Below are 21,208 nucleotides of genomic sequence, written 5' to 3'. Positions count from 1 at the left end.
AGATTGGGATTTAAAAATAATTTCTTAGTTAGCGATAGCTAATATATTATAAACTATAAACCAGTTGACAGTATAGAGAACTTTTCATTTGAAGGAAGGAGCACACCTGTTCCATATTTTTAGGACACATCCACTCTATTTCAAAAATAGTTTCAAAAGATTTAATGATTTTTTTGAGTCAGTTTTATTCAGGTAAAATCTACAGTAAAATTCACTTATTTTAAGAATAGAGCTCATTGAGTTTTGATAAATTTTTACAGTGGTGTAATTAATAAATCACATGATAAGCCACTGTTACCAACATGTAACACATTTCCAATACCCCAAAAAAGTTCCCTCACACCTCTTTGTACTTAACCGTTCTCCCCTTCCCTGGCACCCACTAATTTGGTTTCTGTCCCTATCATTTTACCTTTTCTAAAGTGTCATAGAAGTGGAATCATACTATGTGTAGACTTGTTTTTTGCTTTTTTCACTTAGAATAATGCTTTTCACACATGCTCACTTTTACATCGAATGTGAAACATCCTTTGGATGGGTATAGCACGTGATCCTTGAGAGCGCTTATGGGATCCTACACACTTCTCTGTGTTGCAAAACTCTCAGCAGCACTTTGGTGTTCTTAGGAAAGGTTATTATGGATTGCTTTTAGGGTTTTAGGGCTCTGTTGGGGTCTCTGGAATACAAGCTCTTTGTTATCCTAGCCTTCCATCCCTCTAACTTATTATTTGGATTGGATGATTCCAAAGACCATCTTTGCTTGCTTGATCCTCTATAATATCTTAAAAAAGACAAAAAAAAAAAAAAAAAAAGGCAGTTGACTTTAGTATGTCAAGGAATTGACCATGTTTTATAGACTGTGGAGTGAGAGTGAGTATGAACCATGTAGCCCTGCAGGTATTTTGAGGTAAAATTCATTTTAAGGCACATACTTTGTATATAAGATGTGTTGTTTATGAAGTGTTTTTCAGGACTATGTAAAATATAATTGTGATAGCATATTGTAAATATAAATTGTGAACCAATATGAAATTCTTAATATACTGCAAATTACCTTCCTTCAGTGGTTTTCCAATTTAAATTAAGTTATGACCAGTCACCACATTGTTCGGGTCCTGATTACAAATCTATATCGAAAGAAAATGGAATAGACTCTTCTTTCTTCACTGATTTTGATTTAAAACTTAATTCATCTAGTGTTGCAGAAAGTTACAGATTTGAGAAGTTTGATAGATCCATTTGAATTGTTTATAAAAACATTCCCGTGGATTGTGCATTTGGGGACTGCCCCTTGGTGCCCTTCTCTGTGTGTAAGACTTAGGACATCTTGTTGTGTGGACATGGCCATTATATTAGTGTGTTACTTTCCCTCCACTCACCAGTGTTTTATTTTGTGTTTATGTATTATGAATATTAACCATAAGCAGAGGGCTGCATTATTAAGAGACATTGTAAAGAATTAACATTTCTCATGTTTTATTGAACTTCCTTTTTTTTTTTTTTTTTTTTGAGTCTCTCTCATTGCTCAGGCTAGAGTACAGTGGTATAGTGGTGCAGTCTCAGTTCACTGCAACCCTTGCTTCCTGGGTTCAAGCGAATCTCATGCCTTAGCCTCCCGAGCAGCTAGGACTACAGGCACACACCAGCATGCTTGCCTAATTTTTTTTTTCTTTTTCTCTCTTTTTTTTTTTTTGAGAAAGAGTCTTACTCTGTCATCCAGGCTGGAGTGCAGTGGCGCGATCTCGGCTCACTGCAACCTCTGCCTCCCGGGTTCAAGCAATTCTCCTGCCTCAGCCTCCTGAGTAGCTGGGACCACAGGTGTGCATCACCATGCCTTGCTAATTTTTTTGTATTTGTAGTAGAGATGGGGTTTTACCATGTTGGCTAGGCTGGTCTCGAACTCCTGACCTTGTGATCTGCTCGCCTCGGCCTCCCAAAGTGTTGGGATTACAGGCGTGAGCCACCGCACTTGGCATGTATTTTTTAGTAGAAACAGGGTTTCGCTATGTTAGGCTTGTCCCAAACTCCTGGCCTCAAGTGATCCGCCCGCCTTGGCTTCCCAAAGTGGTGGGATTGCAGGTGTGAGTCACCGTACCTGGCCAAATTGGTCACGTTCTTGAGTTATTTGCATAGAGAGATCCACAGAGTTAGATGTCACATTTCCAGCAGTTTCTCCCCTCATTTTGGTGGTGGAGGAGTCAGACAGCATCTGTGCCTCATCCTGTCACACATACGCATTGCATGTGCCTTCCTGGTGCCTTCTCTCTTCCTTCTGTGTTCTCCCTCCGTGATGCTCTGTCTTTTCCTTGTTTGTTGTTTTTCCAATCCCTTCAACATGGCTGCCTTCCCTCTGAGTGAGGAAGGTGTGGAGCAGTACATGAGGCATGTTCATTTTCCTCCAGCTTGCATCACTGAGTTAATGAGAGTCTGCTTCAGACAGAACTGCAGGTTTGAAGTCAGCGATGGAGAAAACTGACTCTGTCTTGGCGTATAATATACTGTTGAATGAAAGGGTTGCTGTATGTTTAATTTCCTCCTTTAAAAGCCTCCTCAAAACGCTTCTCCCATTCAGGCTGTTCAGGCAGGTTGTCAGACATTTGATGGGTGATGGCTGGGAAGTTCATTCAGGAGATTAGTAGCAATTAGTTTCAGATTGATCAGAAAAGAAACAAACAAAGGTAGGGGAACTACTCTGTCTGCTGTATGCCAGGGATTGGGATGAGTACTTCAGGAATGATGAAATCTAGGAGTCTAAAATATTCTTCTATTAAAATGCATACTTATCTTTCCTTTTTTTTCCCTTGTATTTTTAGCTACAGATCCAGCATCCCACGTATTTATCTTTCCTAACTTCCCTACATATTTTCTCCGTTTATCAGATAATAGATTGAATCCACATTTGTTTCAAATTGAAATTTATTCCTAAAGTTGAGTAATTTTACAAGTTACAAAAACAACTTATGGTAAATCTGTTTGTAAAGAAGATCAACCTTTGGTGATGTATCCTTTAATTTTTAAGAATTCTAACTCTGACTCTGAGTTTTAGTACAAGGGCTTTTTGGCAGAAGAGGTCCATACTTGCATAAGTCAAACAGTAAGAACACTAGAACTTACACATTAAAAAACCTATCTGGTATTTTCTCTTAACTGACACAGTGCCACTTACATTTATTGTTTCTTTTCAGGTTTTTTCCCAAGCAGCTCCCAAGGGTGTGATGCATTTCTTCGCCACAAGATGACATTGATTTCTCCATCGGTATTGAAGAAATACGGTATTCCCTTTGACAAAGTATGTTAGTATTCCTCTTACACAAATTAATTTTGTTTGTGTAGGATTTGTATTTAAGAGGTAATGTATCTTTAACTTCAAGTAGAATTTTTAGGATGTGGGTAGAGAAATTCAAATTTATGTTTTATAGCATATCAATTATTTATCTAAATCCTAATTAGAAATTAATTTTATTTCAGATATATTTACTAGAGATTTCATGTTGCTATATAGTTCACTTATAATTATACTGAAAATAAAATGTAGCACAGTCTATAAAATAAGAGGAAGCACTTCTATATTAAAATCTTTTTTATGAGTAACATAATTTATGTATATGTGATCTATTTTCTAAAAAATTCAGAGCAATTATTAGCAATGGCTTGGTTAGAATCAATGATTATGGTAGCACTGTTGGTTCTAAACACATTTAGACATAATATAATTGAGATTTCATTATGGACAACATTGCCTGATGATTTAATAATCTGATACTGCTTCTGTGAGTTTTCTGAAGATGAGGTTCTATAAAACTCAGTAGATGCTGGATCCCACATTCTTTGTGTCTATGGGTGGTTATTGGGTCAGAATTATTGCAGAGCCTAAACATTTTTATGTGAAGCAGCTGACATGAAAAAAGGTTTCGACCAGATAAATAAAAGCTCCCTCTCAGTCTCAGGAGGATTAAGTACTTAGCTACTTGCAGAAACATTAAAAAACAGCTCTTCCTTCTTCTGTGTTTTTTATTTGACTTTTCTTCTCATAATCCTTGCTGCTTTCCATCTTGGAAGCTTTTCGCTTGTGACTAAATCTTTACATTTTCTTCATTTTGGTTCTTACTGTGGCCTTCTTTTTGTGTGTGTGTGTGTGTGTGGGAGGGGGGGATTTGTTCAAAGCAGAAGTTCTTCAAGTGCCAGGATTCGTTCTTCAGCTTGAGGTGATTCCCTGCTCCCTCATAAACTGTCTGTGCAGCAGTCACGCACAAGATATGCTTGCTTTTGTGAAGGTGCCCTCATCACTGGTTTACTCACACGTTTTTACCATGAAAAAAATCATGCCTCCGAGATGTGCACCTTGGGGGCTGCCTGCGGGTGTAGGGAGGCACTAGGGATGGGCCGCAGAACTGCTGGGTACAGAGGGCACAGGCTGTGCCACTCAGAGGGACTGCTGTGTCTGTGGGGCTTTGTCCCATCTGCAGACACCTCTGGGCACCAGGCTTTTGTGAGTCTCAGACACATCATCATCCAGTGCTTCTTTTAGGTAGTTGGCATCAGCTTCATTAGGTAGTTTTACTTAAGTTGGAATATTACAAGGTAGACATGAAGGAATGCAAAAGTATCCCCAAGACACAAAATCTTTCTCTGTTCCTTTGGGGCTGGTGTTAGGTGTTGGTGGTAGCTTAAGGCTGATGCGTGAAGAGAAGTTATGTGAGGCAGCAGGGCTGTGGGATTGGCTCCCTTTCCCCAGGAGGGAGGCCTCTGGAGCTTGGAGCTCTTTTCTAGAGGTGCCTGGCACCCTCTTTCTAGGCTGCAGCTCTCTACCAGTACCACATGGTAGATCACTGGAGGCATTGGGCTCTCATCTGGTGTTTTGTGGATGGCTTCTGTGGAAAGTGGCGAGATGAATTTACGTCCTGAAATGGTGAAACACCAGTGACTTTAAGGGTTGATTGGCGGTGGCACTTCCTCATATTTAATACTGTCACTTCCCCTTTCCACCTCAACATAGGGCCTGTCATGACACTGTATTCCTCAAGGACCACATTTCCCTGATGATGATAACGTAACATACGATAGGGCAGCAAAATGGTAGCACAGGCTGCAGGATTAAACCTCCTGAGTTCATTCCTGATTCAGTCACATAATTTTTCCGAGCTTTAGTTTCTTCAACTGTAAAATGGGGATAAAAATAGTGACTACTAGGGTTATTGTGACGAGAAAGATAATCTATAGACAGAGTTTTGAATAGTATATGTTACATAGTAACATACTCTTCCTCTTCAACTCAGCCCTCTTCCTGTGGGTAATAATGTCTCAGTTGGAATACATTTTTTCCTTCTTTCATTGCATTTGCCATATTCATACATATGTATGAAAAACATAAGTGTAATAAACAGCTGATGTCTGCATTTAGATTATATGCACTCTCTTCTCTAGCTTCTTTTATGGTATGAGATTGGGACTGACCTGTTTTTGGAAATGACAGGGGCCCAAAATTTAGAGTTGCATTCTGTGGAACAGGTGCTCTTTTTTTTTTTTTTTTTTTTTTTAATTAAATCATGGCATGAGCAGGATTTTCTAGGTAGGGTAGAGAAGGTTTGTAGTTAGGATTCCATGGAGCGGCAAAAGTAGTTTTCTTATTCCAGTGGCAGCAGTCTTCCCTCTCCTCTCACCTTTATGTAGGAGCAGGGTGAGTTTTGTTTCATTACGTAGTATAAGAAAGAAGCACCTAGATAATTAATTAGATTCAGTGAGACCAGGAAAGGAGAGAGTTGGGCTATGTTCTCACATCGCTGAGATAATGGAGCTAGAACCGTGCTGGGCACTGGTAAGCCTGTCTCTGCTGCCAGTTGACAACTGAGCTCATTGCAGCAGAACATCTTCTGGGGTTTCTTTGGCAGGGGACAGTGGTGTTATGAGTTACATTTCAGAATTGTTGGGAAAAATAATACTTTCCCCTGTCTCCAGTACCATTTTAGCATCCATAACATGGCAAAGCTAATCAGTGGTGAAAGGTATCAGAAGAGTGATTATTACTGAGGTGGGAGTAGGGGATGAGCTGGGAATGGTCTAGGATAGGGATGAGGGAGCGCTCTTGGGTGATGAAAATAATAGGGGCATGGACAATTATCCATAGCACCATTATTCCTAGTACCCATGGTGGAAATGACCAAATGTCTGTTGGCTGATGAATAAATAAGCAAGTGTGATGTATTTTATATAATGGAAGATTATTCAGCCATAAAAGGGTGTGAAGTACTGAAACATGCTACAACCTAGGTGAACTTTGAAAAGTTTATGCTAAGTGGAAGAATTCAGTAACACAAGATCACACATTATATGATTCTATTAATATTAAATATCCATTATAACAAGCCTGTAGAGACAGAAAATAAATCAGGGGTTTTCTTAGGGCTGGGATGAATGAGGGGCTTGGGGATGACAGCTAAAGGGTGAGGGGGTTTCTTTTTGAGATGATAAAATGTTCTAAAATTAATTGTGGTGATAGTTGCATAACTTTGTGATATACTAAAAACCAACAAATTGTACACTTTAAATGAGTGAATTATATGGTATGTGAATTACATTTCAATAAAGTTGTTACTGAAAATAAAATACTTTATATTTTATATAAAAACACTATATTAAAGTGTTTTATATTTTATATAAAAACACTATATTAAAGTGTTTTATATTTTATATAAAAACACTATATTAAAGTGTTTTATATTTTATATAAAAACACTATATTAAAGTGTTTTATATTTTATATAAAAACACTATATGTAGATACAGATATTTGTCCAAAGAAACAAAATACTACAAATGTAGCTGTTACTATTTCAGTCTCTTCTCCCTCCCAGAGGCAAGTAATTTTCTGAGGTTGATATATTTAATAAATACATTTCTTCGTTAGATTTTTATCATAAAAAAAGAAAATAGGGGCATGGGATATATGGGTATATGCATTTGTCAAAACGGATCAAACTGTACATTTATTATCTGAGCATTTTATTATATGTACATTATATCTCAAAGAAAATATAAATTGTATTAGGGTCAGTAGGATAATTAAAAGTGTGGTTTCACAACTTTTATTATCAGAGCTAGCAGAGAATACAGGCTCTGAATGTGAACATACAGCATTTGCTAAATACTTTGGCAATATGTGTCAAGGAGGAACATTGCTTCAGTGGCCAAATCCTATGAGTATTTTTATATTACTTTGCAGCAACTTAAAGAATTTAAAGATATAAGGGGTCTATCCTATTGGGTGCTGGGTTAGAAACATTTTAAGATCAGATAATCCAAAACAAATATTATATTATTCCATTTGAAGGAGTGAGCAATGAATTTTATAATTTTTGTATCAGATAGATACTTTTTTAAAAAAGAAATAACACTAAATTTTTCTTCACTTTTTCTGTAAACCATGGGATATTTTGTGTTGCTTTGGTGATTGTAAAAAAAAAAAAGTCTTTAATCTAAAAAATTGAAACGGAGTAAATACATTTAAAATTCTTTTTTAAAGGCTCAGGCCTATTTATGTGAGTTATTTTAATTATACTTAAAAATGCACTCACTGTAACATACATATATTTGAATAATTCTTTGAACAGAAGTTTTACTGTGAAATGGACTGTACTTAATTGAATGTTTTCTGGGTGCTAGGAAAAAATAATTCGATGAATACCACCAACTCTTTACCAACAAGAATTCATGATATAGCCTGCCAAGCATGCATTATCAAAGTTTTTGTAGCTGTAGCTTTAACAATGTCAGTTATTATATGATTTTTATATGTAACTCCAGTAATGCAAGTTATTAAAATATAAGAATATATAGCTTGATAGCTAATATGAACAAATTTACTTGAATAACCTGAAGATACCTTCAATTAAAATGTAATAGCTTTGATTATGGATTGTTTGATTTAATTCAAGTGCCAGCAAGCCACATCCTATTTAGGAAAGTCTTTTAAACGTTTCCCGAAAAAGCACTATTAAAGGATTAAGTAATGAATCTGGTGGAACTCTTTTTGGTAGTGCTCTGATATCATGACTTTTTTTCTTTGTTTTTTAATGGGAAATATATTTTAATTGTGTTCATAATTTGGGGAGTCTTATTTTTACAAAATATTATATGTTTCCTACCTTGCAGATAACCCAGGAGGCTGGAGAATTCATGATCACTTTCCCATATGGCTACCATGCTGGTTTTAATCATGGTTTCAACTGTGCAGAATCTACAAATTTTGCTACTGTCAGATGGATTGACTATGGAAAAGTTGCCAAATTGGTAAGCTATACCTCAAAAATAAAGCATAAATTAAATGTGTATTCTGGTTATTTTAGTAAGAACCCTAAGATCCTGTGCAGCATTTATTTATTCTTCCTCACTGGCGCTCTGTGCCTCTCATCACAGCAATTCACTTCAGGCTAGATACATTTATTTTACATAGCCAATATTACCAATTTTAGCTGAATTTGTCTGTTTTGAGATTAATGTGGAGCAATTTACCTTGATAGGTAATTTGATGCGACGTGTGTTTGCTTTTTATCTTCAGGCCTCCAGTTGGTGTTTTGCAAGATTTTCCAGTGGCATCATGTGGCTCCATGTTAGATGGACTCAGATCTCTCCCTGTTTGCGATCAGTTCCTGGCTTAGAAAACAGCACTTTATAGAAGGGAGTGTCTGATACAATTGTAGCAAGAGATGGAGGGAGGTTGGTAGGAAGAAATGATTAAAACTGCCTTTAGTGCAGAAATGAAATTCTTGAAAGTAATAATGTAGAACACATTTTAACAGGAAATACATGTTCATGTTAAATTTGGTATAAAATTTTGCATCTCCTGCCCAGTGTATTTAATTTAGCTCACATACTGTGTATTTTCATTCACAGGCAATAACTTCTATTAAATTTAATTACTTTCCCCCTGTGGTGTTAAATAGAAGACATCTTCAAAGTGATGGTGGTTTCTATTAGGTTTGCTTCCTTTCCTGTGGCTTTTAAGGGAAAGGCACAGGCTGGCAGAGGGCAGCTTCTAAATGAAACTGTGTTTTACAGAGGTTGTAAAGTTGACGTAGATTTAGCAGAAAATGATAAATAAAGCGTATGTGGTCTTATTTTGGCCATTGCATGGCTCAGCTGAATATCATTCATTCTACATTGATAAAACTTACATGTGGAGCCATCAGATGAATGTAGATAGAAGTATATTTAGGGAAGACAACTCTTAGTTTAATTTACCTGTGTATTTAGAAAATTGCATAATATATTAAAAGATAAATAAAAGTGTAGCCCTTTGGCAGCCCAGGAGTCATTCGAATACATTCTTGACATAAAGGAAAGCCCCTGGTATTAGAAGACTTTTTCTGTTCTAAGTAATTTCTGTTTATGCTGAGTAATTCAGAAAGGAACAGAACTGTACGACTACTTCACACTGTACATCCTATGTATTCTGAGAACTCAGTGTGTGTACTTTGGCCAACCACTGCATCGCTTTCGTGGAAATGTAATGCTTGCATCTGCCTTGAAGCAGTATCTTGGCCACGAGGTTATAACAAGGTCTGTTATTTTATAGTTTGCACCTTTACTTACAGATATAAGTCAGCTATTACAGCTGTTCAGAGTCACCACAAATACTGATTCTTGTTTAATACAGGTCTCAGAAGTAGCCTATGATATTGGCCAGAATAGGACATTCCAGCCTTGGGGAGAAGCTAAACTACCACGTATATTGGAGTTGCATCTCCACATTTCCATGTGGAAGTAGAGTTGGCGTGGAATGGAAGGAAGAGAGGCTGGTAGTGCTCCTCTCTGAAATCCCAGCTGATAGAGCCCATCACAGTTGTGGGAATGTGAAGTGTTGCACTGTGGTGGAGGAGGCTGGATCTGACAACCAACTTTTCTTCTCTGGCTAGCCCTATAACATTAGGAAAGTCATTTATTCTTCATATATAAATTAGAAATACCTTTCTACCCTGTAGGTTTATTGCAAAGAGAAAAGAACTTAGGTATGTGACTATCTATTCAGTTTAGGAAGGGCTGTGACCGTTTTGTTTGGTTCTGGGTACAAAATATTCAGTGGTATAATGCAGTTTTGGCCAGCTAATTAAAAATTGCTCTAACGGAATGTATTTGAGACTTTTTCAGTGTTATGGCCACCCCTTACTTCCTTTGGCCAGGTGATGTCATCTGAGAATGTATTAGTTGTCTCTTGCTGCTGTGGCAAATTACCACAAACTTTGTGTTTAGAACAATAGCCATTTATTATCTCATGGTTCTATAGGTAATAGGCCTAGCATTGATCTCACCAGTTAAATGTCCAGATGTTTGTAGGATTGCATTTCTTACTGAGACCCTGGGGAAGAATTCATTTCCTTGCTCCTTTGGGTTGTTGGCTGAATTCACTTCCTCACAGTTGTAAGACTAAACGTTCAGATTTGCTGCTGACTGTGAACCAGGGGCTGGACTTTTCTCCTAGAAGCCTCTCTCTAGTCCTGCTGTGTAGTTCCTGCATTTCAGAGCAGGCAAGCCGCAAAATCCCATGTGTCATGCAAGATAGCGTATTCATAGACCTCTGGGATTAGGATGAGGACATCTTTGTTGGGGGTGCAGGAGGGGAAGCATCTGCCTACTACAGGGGGTACCAATTTATCATTGACATATTTAGAATCTGCTTTGGGCTGGGACAGTAGCTCATGCCTGTAACTAGCACTTTGGGAGGCTGAGGCAGGAGGATTGCTAGAGGCCAGGAATTCAAGACTAGTCTTAGCAACAGAGTGAGATCTTGTCTCTACAAAAAATAAAAACAAAAATTAAGAAAAAAGAATATTTTGAGTCATGTAACCAATTTTAGTTATTTTGCATAAAAACAGGAAAATAACCATATAGATACAGTTTTGAATGTTTCACTAAAATATCGTGTGCTTTCTTAATTTATACCATCAGTATTAATATTTTCATGTCTATTCTTGGATAATAAATTATCTTACATTATAGTAAGCTGAGTTAGCATTTTTTCCCCCAGATTTTGGTATCTTTAATCAGTTATTTGACACATATTTTTGATCTCCAAGTCTGATTCTTTAGGTAGCCTTATGAATTTATTGTATTGCATGTATATGTAGTTTCTAATCCCTGGCAAATTTGTGCACTGGGCATACATTTATGTGTTTTCCTGGAAACTGATGTGTAGCGAATTAATGAATTGCACTAAAAAGACTTTTAGCATAGAGGATGCCCATATTTGTCTTAATTCTTTGTCTTCATCAGTTTGTTCTAAATGGTAACTATAAAAAAGTCATTGTTCATAAGTGATTATGAACAATACTTTTATAATTACTATGAAAATATGAGCACTTTTTCATAATGAGGCATTGGTGGTGATGCCACCTGCTTTACCTGTCACATGGGGTTTATTTTTTATTTTTTTTTTTTTTGAGACGGAGTCTCGCTCTGTCACCCAGGCTGGAGTGCAGTGGCGCGATCTCGGCTCACTGCAAGCTCCGCCTCCCGGGTTCACGCCGTTCTCCTGCCTCAGCCTCTCCGAGTAGCTGGGACTACAGGCGCCCGCCACCACGCCCGGCTAATTTTTTGTATTTTTTTAGTAGAGACGGGGTTTCACTGTGGTCTCGATCTCCTGACCTCGTGATCCGCCCGCCTCGGCCTCCCAAAGTGCTGGGATTACAAGCGTGAGCCACCGCGCCCGGCACATGGGGTTTATTGAATGTGTATAAGTATCTGAAAAAGTATTTGTTGTACAGCATTAAATAAGCAAAGTAGTGCAGAGTGTGGGGTCTGCATACATTATATGTGCATATATGTAATCACAAACACTATGAAATATATATATAAATATAATTTTGTGTAATACAAACCAGTATTTTTAATTAAGTGACTCAGAAAAGAGCTGTTACAGAAGGCAATTTTTTTTTTAATTAAAAAAAAAAAGTAGGTTTTGAAAAGATAACCTCATGTTCCCCGATAGGGACCTTTTGATCATAAGCCAACAGGCTTTGTCAGTGGGGACCTTTTCAGATGCCTCAGATGGCTGGTAGATGGGGAAGAAGTTCTACTTACGGAGACTAGGCTTATCTGCTGTGTGCCAGGCACCATGTATGTTTCTATGAATTCATCTGTCGTGAGTGCATTGTTGCATGAGAACAGGGGTGAGAGTAGAGTTGACACTGGGAGGGTTCAAGGTCTGCTTCCTTTGCTGTTGGCTACTTGACTTCTGCTGGTGTTCCTGGAGCAGGACTGGAGAGGGGGCTTCTATGGCTTTCATTGGAATCTGTTACTGACCTATTGATATGTGATACTTGTTCAAGAAATCTTCCTGGCTCTTAAGATTTGGGTACATTTGATTAGAAATTTCATTATTCGTGTAAAGCTCAGATACACTTCCAAATTTTAGCAAATTCCTGGATGTTTGATATTCTCAGCTGAATTATTGTATTTGGGAGATATTTCTGTCCCTGTGGGTAAATTCTCTGTTTTTTCCGTCCTTCAGTCCAGATGGTCTTTTTTCACAGTATCCATCCAAACTGCCTCATCTCTCAAACAGGCTTTTTTTTTGTGTGTGTATGGATTGTGTAGAAGATCTGGGGAAAATAGGCAGAGGAGGGAGTGAAGGGACATTTACCTTTTAGTTTTGGTAGCTGCTTAGTTTGACCATCCCTGTTTCTAATACTCTCTGATAATGGCCCAGGCCTTACCATTCTTCTCATTTCTGTCTTTGCTTCTGTTTTCCCTCCATGAGGATCATTCTGCTCTCTTGTCTTAACCTGAAAAATATAACATAGCCAAATCCTGTAAGATGCTCCAGAACAAAAGGGCCTTGCGTTTAGCAGGAACAACTGACCTAAGAAGGCGGTTGTGTAATTTTCCCCCATTTCTCTAATCAAAGACAAGATCATTACTGAAAAAAATTGAGAGTGATGTTTCAGGTAGTCACATGTTCATTTGCTGCTGATGGGCAGAGGTCAGATTTGGTGAGTGCCCAGTGAGTTCCTCCTGTGTTACATGTGTGTACAAAGAAGAAAGACATATATATTGTCTTCAAGGAGCTTTCAGAAAGAACAGAAGGGCTTTTAATAAAACTCCACTTGCAAAGTTGTAGTATTAATGGAACATACCATCTAGTTCTTTGTTTTAGGAATCTTTGTAGCTTTGAATGTTGGAGTAACAGAGTGAAATGCAATTATTTTTTCTTGATAGAGATTTAAAAATATTTAACAGCTCGTTTAGCAGTTGAAATAAGACATTTGTGCATATTTGAGCTGGCTGTTTTCTGTTTCTGGAGCATTCTTTCCTTCTGTGGTGGAATGAAGTCCATGATTACTCTGTGCAGCTGCTGCCGTGACACTCACAGGTCTGCTTCCTGGCCAGGTTGGATCAAAGCACTGGCCGGCAGGTTGTATTTCATTTTTCCGTTTGCTGGGATGAAGTGCAGTTGTTTGATGTTAGGTTTGATGGATTTGTTTGCCACTGCATTCATTAGCTTCACATCAAAAAACTGACAGGCTGTTAAATGAAACTTTGGCTTAGATTTTCAGCTTGACTGTTTGGAGACATTTGTGAAGATATTTTGTGTTTGTATTTCAGCAGCCTCAAGCACTATGATTGTCTCGAAGGGAAGAAAAGTTATTTACTGTACTGATATTCTTGAGTAAAAAAGAATCATTGTCTTGGGGACAGTCATATCTCGTTTATACCGTCTGAAGCATTGTATTTATTATAGTGTGTGCAGTGAAAGAAACTTACTGTTTCAGGATAAATAATATTATCTTATTGGAAGAAAAGGTAATAGTTGGGGACACAAAAATGATATCTTTTATTTTGTATTAATTTTAAGTGATCATATTAACATGATATGTCAGAAAGTTGAAAAACTGTACTGCAGAGCTGGGAATGTTCTCTTATAAACTCCAGGAGTACTACCTTATTATCTAGTTTTAAGACATTTTGATATTTGAATCCTCAAATGTTTGAACAAGTTTAAAAAGAGATGATAGAATTTTAAAACTGATTTCCGTTTAATCTGGCAGGGGTTTCAACTATTAAATTGTCTAGCATGTAAGTGCCATGATGTGGGTTCATTCTATTTTATATTTCAATTCTCTAAAATTAAATTAGATATTTCTTAAATCTGGTAGCATCCTTTCAGAAAATCTTTAATCTTGGGCAGTCTTTATTAAAACGATCAGGGATCATTTTTGTGGTGAGTCTCTAGGCTATATTTTAATATGCTTTTGATCACAAAATACTAGTATAGTGATATTTCTCTGTTCCTGTGACATGGGAAGGAAAGAAAATGTAGACTGCTTTGAATATTGTTCGTTTTAACAGTTCTTGGCATTTCAATTTTAAGTGTCTGACATGACATATATAATATGAACTCTGTGAGTATGGGGATTTTATGTTCTGCATTTTTTTTTTTTCAACTTTGCCTCTACTTTTTGCTGTTTCTGATTCCTGGGTTCTGATGGTACAGTGTAATAGAGCTGATGAGTAGTTTTGCTGCACTCTTTTGTTTTTTTGCTTTGCTTTTAAGAGCATCTATAGGTTCACAGCAAAATTCAGAGAAAAGTATAGAGATTCCCCATATTCCCCTTCTCCCGACATGTGCGTAGCCCCCCACATTATCAGTATCCTTAACCAGAGAGGTGCATTTGTTACAAATAAAGAACCTACATTGATGCCTCATTATCCCCCAACATCCATAGTTTTTTTTAAATTAAAAAAAATTTTTTTTAAACTTTTATTTTTTAAGGAAACCCAGGCAACCAGGCCAAAGTCCATAGTTTACATTAGGGCTCACTCTGGGTGTTGTACATTCAGTGGGTTTGAACAAATATACAATGACAGGCATCTGACATTATAGTATCATACAGAGTGGTTTCACTGCCCTATGAGTCCTCTGTGCCTTTTCCACAGGGTGTGTGTGTGTGTGTTTAACTTTCTAGCCCATGAGAAACCTCTGCCTCTGGAGAGTTAGTGTTCACACATCTGGAAGAAGTATTAAGAGATAGGAAGAACATAGTCACATTATGTCCTGTTTTTATACTGAAAAAATATTGAGTTGTGGGATTCAGGATATCTGAAACTTGAAGAAGTCTGAGACTTCAGGTATGATGGTGTCAGACCAGTTGGTTAGTATATATTGCTGAAGTCTGGAGCTAGGGAGCCTGATTTCATTTGTTGTTAACTTGCATTTGCTGCATTATGGGATTTGAAAGGAAGTGATAAGCCTCATGATGCTGATGTTTAGTTCTTAACCTGAAATCAAGACATTATCTGCTTTTGAGTCTATAGTTTGTCAGTACCTTAAGAAACAGTAAATTTGCCCTTTGAATAACTTCTATACTCTATTGAGAATGTTTGTTTTTAATTCAGTCTAGTTTCCTGTAGTTAAATACAATAGTAATAATAGTTGACATTGTCTCCAATATATCAGATCGAGCTCTGGGCACTAGACACATGTTATTTTTCTTCATCAGGGATGATGCTCATTCAGAGATAATTGCTTTCTGTCCTATACCGGCCCCGTTTTTACAATGTCTCATTTTCAGGGTGGTCCTATGTCTTACGTTGAATTGGAGGGAGTTTGGGATGAAGAATGAAATAAGGCAGTGAGGCCCGGCTTAGATTTAGGTTTGCCCCCAATGTCCTATACCCTTCTGGACTCATTTTTCTGGGTGTAATGGCTTAAATAAGTGCCAGCCAGGTGTGTGATTTGTGGGATCAATGTCAAGATTTTTGAAGATTCAGAATGGTCTTGTCTCATGAAAGCTGTAGCTGATGCCACCACCAAGTGACTTTGGACTCTATCTCACAATTGGTTGAGTTTGGATTCCTAAAGCCAGTGGAGCCAGGGGCTTGGTGGCATACGCCTGTCATCCCAGCACTTTGGGAGGGTGAGGTGGGAGGACTGCTTGAGCCCAGGAGTTCAAGGTTACAGTGAGCTGTGATCATACCACTGCACTCCAGCCTGGGCACCAATGCAAGGCCTGTCTCAAAACACAAAGAGAAGCCAATGGACGTGTTATTTTGGATTCTTCTTCTCTGTCGATAAACCTACATGTGAATTCCTTTTTAGTCTGTAGTGCAACCATTGTTAACTCTGAGCCTTTGACCTTGCTCTTTGATTAAGGCAGTAGGGGTGAGAGCAAAAGTTCTCTACCTTCTCTTTCATTTTATCAAGTGTGTGTGGGGAAATTCTGAGGCATCTGTGTGGATAAAAGGACTTGTGTATAGAGAATGAGGTCAAAGTTAAGGGGCACCTATCTCAATATATGTTTCTATGATTATCAGGGGCCAAATTTTAGTGTAGCACTTTTGAAGCTTTAGGATTTTTTTTAATGCATTAGTTTGGAATTTTCTTTGTTTTTTCAGTGTTTATAATAGTAAACACATAGGAAAAAATTTTACTAAAGGCTGTATTCTAGATATGGTGACTGGAGAAGAAGGCAAAAGTTGGTAGTGTGTTTTCTGGCTCATGATTACCCAGAAGAGAAAGCAGTGGGCAGAACATGAGGTGACATTTGAGAGAAGCAGGCTGGCCAACCCCTGGAGGGAAGGAGGGGCTGGTGGGAGAGTCAGCAGGGCCCTGGGCACCCCCCAGAGTTTGCCATAGTCAGATGCCCTGGCTTCCCACAGCTTCTCATCCACGCAGGCTTTCCTGCACTTCCACCCCTGCAGCTTCTGCTGAGGTGACACACAGTGGTTTATCTCAAAAGGGCCCTTACCGCACATAAGGGATTGTCAGATATGTGCTCCTAGGGTTGGTGCAGCAGCCCAGCAGCCTCATGAGGTCTCATGCACTTCCCGTCCTTCAGATTCACTGTCTCCGGGCAGGCTTGTCTTGATAGCTGTGCTTATTTCAGACATCTTGCTGCCAAGGGCAGGAAGGGAGACAGTGTGAGAACTAGGCTCATCTACCCCTATTTGCAAGGAATATCTTTCCTTGAAACGCACTTGAAAACATCCTTTTATGTCCTGTGGCCAACTGTTAGAAAGGCTGGAAAGGTAACTGGCGAGTAACTGGTGTTTTTAGGGAAAGGGGCTCTGTCTGTGGAAAAGAAAAAGATGGAAGAAAGAAGGAAAAAGATTCATTGACAGAATCTGCCGCAATATGTGCTTCTGATACCTCATTTCATCACACGTATTTACTTTTAGCACCTATTATTTGGTGGGCCCTGTGCTGTGGTTAAAAAACTAAATAAGATATGTAGTTTGTGTATAGTGGCGCTTACAGACTTCAGTCTATGTTCTCAGCTCTGTGGAACATTATAAGTATGGACCCCTGGCCCCACCAAAATCAGTAGGATTAGAATCTCTGAGGATGAGGGACAAGCATTTGCATTTCTGAAATCTTCCTGTGACTCTGGTGGATGCTGTGGGTTGAGAGCCATGGGTTTTTAGGGAGTTCAATTAGGCCTTTGTTATTTGGGTTGGGGTTCTTCTGCATCTTGTATTTTTTTCCACTGATACGAATTTTGAGTTCTAAAACATTAACTTAATATCTGTTTATAAATTGGAGATGTGTAATGTTTTGTACATATATCATTTACAGCCTCTTTTCTGCAAGAATTAATAGGTGTTGTGAAACATATAGAATTGTGCCCACATATTTCATGATCAAGTAAACATGCCCCGTAGTACTTTTAAGGGGAGGAAGGGAGAGTGTTGGAAAAGAAATAGAGTAGATGTTAAAGATAGGAATGCACTCTATATACCTCTTTCTGAAGAGCTTAATAAATGTCCTGATGGCTGTCAGGAGTGCACGTAAAAAAACCCAACATAATCACCTGGGACTGTGTTGGAATTCTGGTTCTGTGTAGAATAGTTGTGTGACCTGGGGCAGATGACATGTCTCTGTGAGGCTTAGTTTTCCTACCTGTAAAGAGGGCGTTCACTTGTGCCTCACAGGTTGTGAGGATGCGGGCGGTGATGGGAGAAATCGCCTAGCAGCATGCCGCTCTCACCAACACATGTTTAGGAAGTGAGTCAATTGTGGGTCATTTTTATGTCAGGGAGCTCCCTGAATATTAATTTGGGGGAAGACTGGTGGAGTTCAGGCCTGAGGTGCTGAGAAACAGTGTCTGTGGGGACAGTGTTTGCAGGGTAAGTACCAACAGCAGGCTGGGCAGATGGATATTAGATAGTTTCACTGACTTCTCACTCGCATTCAGGTGTACTTTTTGCTAAAATTAAGGCAGTATGAAAAGAAGTGCCAATAACGTAACAGTGGGTTTTTGTGGACCAGATTGCTGAGAGAAGGAATCTGAAGGAGCTGTTGCTTGTATCTTCAAAAGCACAGTGTAGCTCTTGTGCCCCTTGTTGAATTTGAAAGGCCGTGTTTTGTAATCCCTTGGAAAAAACACCATCCTGGACGGTAGAGATTACTGCTAAGCTTTGACTGTATTTCACACATCAGTTTCATATACTTCAGGTTTTTTGATTAAATTAAAAAAACCTAATTAGTTTCTATTAACTGTTTAAAATTTTCGTAAAAGGTATTTTTGTGAGGCCTTATAATCCTTTTCAGTGATTTTTGGCAGCATATTCCCGGTTCTTAGGAATGCATATTCCGGGTTGTCCTTTGATTTCGAGTGTTAATTTTTTAAAAAGGTGACTGTTTTGTTGATTATTGAAATAGCATGAAAACTTGTTTCTTTGAAGGTAAATAAAATTGAAACAGTTTTCAAGCTTATATAATGATTTCTTTTCTTTTTTTAAATCATATTAGTAAAGATAATAAGAAAATTCCCAGTGCCCAGGAGAATGTAGTTGGTAGAGTGGGCACCGTGTTCTCTTGGCAGGAATATGATTGCAGTAAGCATCCTGAAGAGAAGGTGGGCAGTGTGCATCAGTCTTGGTAAACATCTTCTTGTGCTTTTACCATTTTCTCACACTCTTACGAAATGAGCAGAAATGTAGGCAGAAGGTGATTGTTGTAGTGCCAGTTTTATCAGTGAAAATAGAATTATAACTAAAATGTCCAATGATATAGGAATCATTGAATAACCAATTGTGTCCATACACTATAATTTTTAAAAATTTTACAGAAAAGCGTTGGAAAGGAAATCACTATGGCTAATAATATTACTACCCAAATATCCATTGTTGACATTTGTAAAAATAAAATAAAAATATTTAATGACACCCTTTCTAGTTTATTAAAGATAAAAAACTGTTAACAGTTCATTTTATATCTCTTAAAATATTAGCATATATTTGTATCTTTTCAAAAATCTACACAATGTTATTCAAGATTCTATACATTATTTTGCAATGTCTTTAATATATCATTCTGTTCAATATATCTTTGATTAGCCGGGCGCGGGGGCTCATGTCTGTAATCCAAGCACTTTGAGAGGCTGAGGTGGGCAGATCACTTGAGATCAGGAGTTCAAGACAAGCCTGGCTGACATGGAGAAACCCCATCTCTGCGAAAAATACAAAAATTAGCTGGCATGGTGGTGGGTACATGTAATCCCAGCTACTCGGGAGGCTGAGGCAGGAGAATTGCTTGAACCTGGGAGGCAGAGGTTGTGGTGAGCTGAGATGGTGCCACTGCACTCCAGCCTGGGCAACAGAGTAAGACTCCATCTCAAAAAAAAAAAAAGAAAAAAAATCTGTATCTATATCTAGCTATATATTTGTACCTATATCTATATATATCTTTCATTTATGGCAAGTAAAACATTTTTGGGTTATAGTTACTTACTAGAAGAAAATTGTTGTAGCATATCCCAAAAGAATGTGACAGGTGGTTTGCAGTGGTTTTTTTTTTTTTGAGGGGCATCACAGAACCACAGTAGTACATAAGAGTTCATTGCACAGATCTTGTTAACAAATCAGAATGTTGAAAATGAACACCTTAGCTCATGGCTCTGTTTGCATTCCCTGGGTGCAGAGCAGATGGTAGGTGGGCTTGTGCTTGGTGCACGGGTCCAGTCTTGTCTTTGTTGATAGGCTGTGTCCACACCTGTCACCTTGGCTTATTCCACTACAGTTAATACTGGAAGAGATGTATAATGCCTTTGCAGTTTTTGTTTTACGGAATGACAGCATTTATAACTGGGTCTGTACATTTGAAGGAATGTATTTTTAAGAAAAACTTTAATAAATTCCTTTAGTAATGCCTTTCTCTGGCATCATAAAGGAGTATTCCAGTGAATGTGGAAGATAGGAGAGGAAAAAGTAACTAAATGGCTTTAGTCAACAGTTTTATGGCAATGGGAAATTAAACTGGGACTAACACAAAAGAAAAAAAAAACTAGCTTGGTTTCTAAGTATGAGCCTAGGCAAGGAGGGCTACATTAAACACAAAACAAACAAAAAACCCTCAGCACAACAAAATGCTAACTGCAGTAACCATAAAGCATACTATAGATTTAAAACATTATTGCCCATTGTTGCAGAGAGCAGATGGTGCTTAAAATATCCTTTAATTTGATGTGCTTCTTAAAAGAGCAAACAGCCAAAGAGTATGTATCATCTATATTAAAAAATTAAATGCAAGCTTTTCTATTTTTGAGGATGCCATAGTATATATAGTTAACGAGGAACAAATGTAGCATCAGTATGCCAACAGGGATACACACTGGAGGCCGTCTTGGCAGGGAATTGAGGGATAGATGAGGGAAAAGACTATGAAGAAACACTTCTAAACCCTGGTTACCCCTTGTATGAAACTCTTCTCGGTTATATAATTTCCCCTCAAACTGACTCTACCGAGTGTTGACTGTCCTGAAATGTCTAGATTGTCTTACAGCTACAGCTGTTAGTTTGGGGGAACATACTTAGGTATATGGTCATAATTTTTAGAAAACATGGTTTCCTCCTTTAGTCTTTGACATTTGTTTAGAATATCAGAGAGGTTCTTCTGAATTTGGGTGCTGTTTACACTCATGACCTTCAGAATTAATGCTGAATCCTAAGCCCTAAAATGATTCTTTTGAGAAAGCATGACCAAGACTTCGTAACAGATAACTGCCGTTCTCAGATTTGTAGGTGGGTTTAACTATAGCGGGGTATCTTAAATGGCATTTCTATAGTGTAGGGTCCTTATGATCAATTTATGTTGCTTTTTGATCCAATTATTATACAGACATGTTTGCTGGTGTTATTGAGATGGAAGGTGTCTGGGGCAAAGCTAAATCAGCCTGTGGCTTCATTCAGCCCCTCAGACTGAAAAATGTGCTGAGCA

At 38.1% G+C, this 21,208-nt stretch overlaps 1 protein-coding gene across 10 annotated transcripts in view; it reads left to right on the top strand.

Moving 5' to 3' along the window:
- The window catches only part of KDM4C (lysine demethylase 4C), a 421,337-nt gene that overhangs the window by 126,374 nt on the left and 273,755 nt on the right, over window positions 1-21,208 (top strand). For all 10 annotated transcript variants that reach the window (XR_010113578.1, XM_063609188.1, XM_055294283.2 and 7 more), the window contains exons 7-8: window positions 3,186-3,289; window positions 8,149-8,286. Coding sequence is in view for 9 of the 10 variants with exons in the window: in XM_063609188.1 (XP_063465258.1) it covers window positions 3,186-3,289; window positions 8,149-8,286 (242 nt within the window). In the remaining variant the exon portion in view is untranslated. The remainder of the gene's footprint in view (window positions 1-3,185; window positions 3,290-8,148; window positions 8,287-21,208) is intronic.

This window comes from Symphalangus syndactylus, chromosome 9, assembly GCF_028878055.3.
Source record: "Symphalangus syndactylus isolate Jambi chromosome 9, NHGRI_mSymSyn1-v2.1_pri, whole genome shotgun sequence".
NCBI lineage: Eukaryota > Metazoa > Chordata > Mammalia > Primates > Hylobatidae > Symphalangus > Symphalangus syndactylus.
This window is presented reverse-complemented; position numbering and strand designations above follow the sequence as displayed.